At 46.6% G+C, this 4,657-nt stretch overlaps 1 protein-coding gene across 1 annotated transcript in view; it reads left to right on the top strand.

Annotated features, from left to right (window-relative positions):
• LOC108307875 (putative speedy protein-like protein 3) overlaps positions 1-2,267 on the top strand; it is a 12,205-nt gene extending 9,938 nt beyond the window's left edge. Inside the window, exons 6-9 of the mRNA XM_037740402.1 lie at positions 250-375; positions 482-622; positions 1,746-2,063; positions 2,185-2,267. Of these exons, the coding sequence (XP_037596330.1) occupies positions 250-375; positions 482-622; positions 1,746-2,063; positions 2,185-2,244 (645 nt within the window). The 3' untranslated portion in view covers positions 2,245-2,267. The remainder of the gene's footprint in view (positions 1-249; positions 376-481; positions 623-1,745; positions 2,064-2,184) is intronic.
• The last annotated feature ends 2,390 nt before the right edge of the window (positions 2,268-4,657 follow it).

The following is a 4,657-nucleotide window of genomic DNA, read 5'->3' as shown; positions in this document are numbered from 1 at the left end:
GAGATCGCGCCATTGCACTCCAGCCTGGGTAACAAGAGTGAAACTCCGTCTCAAAAAAATAAAAATAAATCAAAAAAAAAATAAAAGAATAAAACCAAAGGAACCATTCACCCCTCCTAAGGGGAGAGGAAAAGGAGCAGACAAGACGCTTCCCCCAGCCACAGCCACTTCTGGTTCTTCTGTCTCTCTCCTTCCCACATCAACCCCAAATGCAATGGTTCACCGTCCTCCTCCATGTTCCCATGACAGAGGCCACAGTTCAACCCCCTCGCTTCACTCCAAGCCGCTGCCAAATGCTCCCTACTGGGGCCTCTGGAGCCCCTCCCCAAGCCAGGGGGCTTCCCAGTGCAGCCTGAACATCTCTCCAAAGCACAGGTCTGACCCCTCACTGCCCACCTGAACAGCTTCCTTAGCTGATGTCTCTTGAAATCGAGGCCAGGTCCACAGTGCCAATTCCACCCTCCCTACAATCTCTCTGCAGCCAAACCGGCTCGCCATCCTGGTGTTTCCTGGCTTGGTTTCACCTCTCCTTCCAAATGCCCGCCGCTCCACTTTGCATCTGTATTTTCTGTCTGGGGTCCTGCACGCGTGTGGTTCTGAAGGGAATCACCGATTCCTTGACGTCAGTTCACCCCACAGCCACTGTGATGCCTTCCCTCATCTTCCCACCTCTGCATGCGCACAGCTCTCCAGTGACATCCTATTATAATGTCACATTGGGATGAGGTTATCTGCCCTGGTTTCTCCCAGTCCCATTAGACTAGATGCCTACAGAAGGCAGGATCTTGGAAAAATATCAATGTATTCTATTTCTTTTAATTTTTTGTGACAGAGACTCGCTCTGTCCCCCAAGCTGGAGTGCAGTGGTGAGATCATAGCTCACTGCAGCCTCCATCTCTTGGGCTCAAGTGATCCTCCCACCTTAGCCTTTGAGGTGGGAGGATTAGCTCAGACTACAGGGCTGTACCATCACACCTGGACAATTACTTATGTATTTATTTTATTTTGTAAACTTTTTAATTTTCTTTGAGAAGGAGTCTCCCGGGTTCACGCGATTCTCCTGCCTCAGCTTTCTGAGGAGCTAGGACTACAGGCTCGTGCCACCAGGCCTGGCTGATTTTTTGTATCTTTAGTAGAGACAGTGTTTCACCGTGTTAACTGGGAGGGTCTGAACTGACTGTCCTGGTGATCTGCCGGCCTCGACCTCCCAAATTGCTGGGATTACAAGCGTGAGCCACTGTGTCCATCCTATCTATCTATCTATCTATCTATCTATCTATCTATCTATCTATTTATTTATTTATTGAGACAGGGTCTCACTCTGTCTCCCAGGCTAGAATGCAGCGGACCTATCTTGGCTCACTACAACCTCAGACTCCTGGGTTTATGTAATTCTTTTGCCTCACTCTCCAGAGTAGCTAGGACTAAGGTGTGTGCTACCACGCCAGGGGATTTTCGTATTCTTAGTAGAGATGGGGTTTCACCATGTTCAACAGGTTGGTCTCAAACTCCTGGCCTCAAGTTATCCACCCACTTCAGCCTCCCAAAGTGTTGGGATTACAGGTGTGAGCCACCACGCATGGCCGGAAGTTCTTTATTTTTAGTAGAGACAAGGGTCTTCCTATGTTGTCCAGGCTTCTCGAATTCCTGGCCTCAAGGAATCCTGCATTGGCCTCCAAAAGTGCTGGGATTCCAGGCCTGAGCCACCACTCTCGGCCACCAGTTGGAGGGCCTCTGTCCAGCAGGGCCCTCCTGAGGAAGGCATGGCTCTCTGCAGGGTGGGTGCCAGTCCTGACCTGAGGCCGGTCTCCCACCCTCCTCTTTGGGAAGCTGACCTAAGCCAGAGGTCTCTCCTGGTGGTGCCCCTGAGCAGCAGCCTGATTTCTGCCCCCAGCTACCTGGCCAATGACATGGAGGAGGACGACGAGGGCCCCAAACAAGCCATCTTCTACTTCCTGTATGGGAAGAACTGCTCCCAGCGACCCTTGTTCCAGAAGCTTCGCTTCCAGTTCTTCTGTTCGATGCACTGCAGGGCTTGGGTTTCCCCGGAGGAGCTGGAGGAGGTGGGTGCGGTGTGGGGAGGTGGAGAAGGTGGGGAGGAATCAGGTGGTTGGAGGCTGGATGAGGGGATGGAGGGGTATCCTGAGGAGTCCCTGTCTTCTCAAGGGGCATTTGTTTTTGCAGATCCAGGCTTATGACCCAGAGCACTGGGTGTGGGCACGAAATCGTGCCCTCCTTTCCTAGAGCTCCAGGACCATGGATGCCTGAGGTCATCGGCCCGAGGGAAGGTACATCTGCGTCCCCCAGGGTCAAGGCAGAATATTGTGTCTATTTAGGAAATCTGAGGAACCCCATTGCTTGACCCGGCTTCAAGCCTGGGCAACATGGCAAGATCCACTCTCCACAAAAATACACAAATTAGCTGGGCGATGTGGGAGGCATCTCTATTCCCAACTGCTCAGGAGACTGAGGAGGGAGGATCGCTGGAGCCTGGGACATTCGAGCTGCAGGGAGCCCTGATCCTGCCACTGTACTCCAGCCTGGTCAACACAGTGAGACCCTGTCTCAAAATTCATCAGAAATACTGAGTTCTGAAAGGTTCTCTAGGATTGATGCAGTTGGATTACCTATTTGGGTCAAGGATTCAGTGAAGATTTGGTTTACATCTTGCGCAGCTAACCACCTTGAGGACTCAGCATGAGACTTAAACATTAGGAAGTAGGATTATGGATTAGGCTCCGGGACTCATGGTTCGTGATGTTGTCACATTAGAAACATATCTAGCGTGGTGACCAGTTTAGATCTTAAATGGCCAGAAAGGGTCATTGTCTGAGGGTGCTGTACTGCCTGGGCAGGCCCACATAAAGTCCTGGTGAGGAAGCAGATCACTGGGGATGGCCTTGGGTGTATTCAGTGAGTTTTGGAGTCAGGGTCACCAAAGTGTGACTATCACAATTGAACACCATGGTTCAGATGCAGGCTAGAGAATGAACGGCAGGAGATGAAACTGGATTGATCAATTGCTCTGAACTCTAGTTAGGATAGATGTGGGACGTGAATGACCTTGCTAGAGAACTGCCTCCTTGAAGCCTGACATCCTCTCTCTCACTTCCAGAACACCAGGCCCAGGGGAGATACATTTTCAGCACAAAGTTTATTCCCATGCTAATGGCAGACAGACACCAGGAAGGAAGACAGGAGCCATTTGTGCAGATCATCTAGAAGAACCTGGACTGTTCTAGAAGGAGCTGAAGAGAGTGATCACGCTGTCCTCCTAAGAGTGGGAGGGTGGGGAGACGGTACTTCTAGGAGTCCATGGAGGACAGTGAGAAACCAGGGGTGTTTCTGGTTCCGCCCCTTCCTGCGGCACCACCTCCCTTTTTATGTTGCTGAATTCCAGCCTCCCTGGGGTGGAACCTGGAGGTCCTGTTTCCTGTGGACTTGGACGCCACAGTCCAGGAGCATTTGAAGGCACAGTGCAGGCACTCAGATTGGCACGGAATAATTTGTAAAATATGAGTGCCGTAGGATTGTAACAGATAGCTTCATGCATACTATGCATTTTTGTGGTTTTTTGGCCATCAAATTATTAATATGTTTATTTCAAATAGTTTGGAAACTGCTGTACTTTTGAAAACATGCTGTTCCTGTAGAGTTTCTGATGAGAGTTATAGCTGTTATATATACATAAATCTAATTTTCTTTTCATTTTTAAGAATTTGTTTTATCTTAAATCTTTTATGTTTAAATTGTTTTATCTGTTACGATGTGTTATGATATGAAGCCAGCACTTTTTATCTGTGACACTTACATAATAACCTATTGTATTTATAGCTATGTGATAGTTCCCCTAAATTCTTCTGACAGAAATTTTTATTTGCTGTTTAGTGTTTGTTACTGAATTCTGAGAATTCAGTTGTGATTTTTAACATGTCCTACATATATACTAATATGTCTACTACATACCATACACTTTATTGGTTTATTTTGGAAAAGATGGGCATAGAATTATTACTACATTTAATAGTTTGGAAATCCTGGTGGTTTAGAATAGATGCTGTTCCTATGAATTTGTGTGACAGCTGTTACAGCTACTAGATACACATAAGTATAATGCTGTTTTTCTTTTTAAGAGAGGATTCTTTCCATCTTAAATCTTTTGTCTTTAAATCTTTGTATCCATTATTATGTGCTCCTTAAGAGAGCACTGTTTTTATCTATGATGCTTACTTAACATATCTATTACCTTTATAGCTACATGGTAGTTTCCCTAAATTCTTGTAGAAATAAATTTTTATTTGATGTTCAGTCCATGTCTTTGAAATGCGAGAATTCAGATGTATTTTTTGCCTTGTATTGACATGTTTGTAAGTTACTTTGAAGAGGATGTGTGTTTTGAAGGAGGCCACGAGCTGTGTGTTGTCAACGGAACAGTGCAGTGCATCTCTTGGAAAACGTGATAAACATGAAGTTTTCTCGCCTTCACAGCGAGTGGGATCAGATTGCTCTGGATTGCTTATTTGCTGTCAAGTGACATTTTTCATTAATGGGGTTGTGGTTATTTGGACATATTTATTAGCTCTGGAAGATAATCTTGTATTATTTCTTATGTAGATAAAAACATAAGGCTGAGTGCAGTGCTCACACCTATAATCCC

This window comes from Cebus imitator, unplaced genomic scaffold, assembly GCF_001604975.1.
Source record: "Cebus imitator isolate Cc_AM_T3 unplaced genomic scaffold, Cebus_imitator-1.0 Scaffold82, whole genome shotgun sequence".
In the NCBI taxonomy this organism is placed as follows: domain Eukaryota; kingdom Metazoa; phylum Chordata; class Mammalia; order Primates; family Cebidae; genus Cebus; species Cebus imitator.
This window is presented reverse-complemented; position numbering and strand designations above follow the sequence as displayed.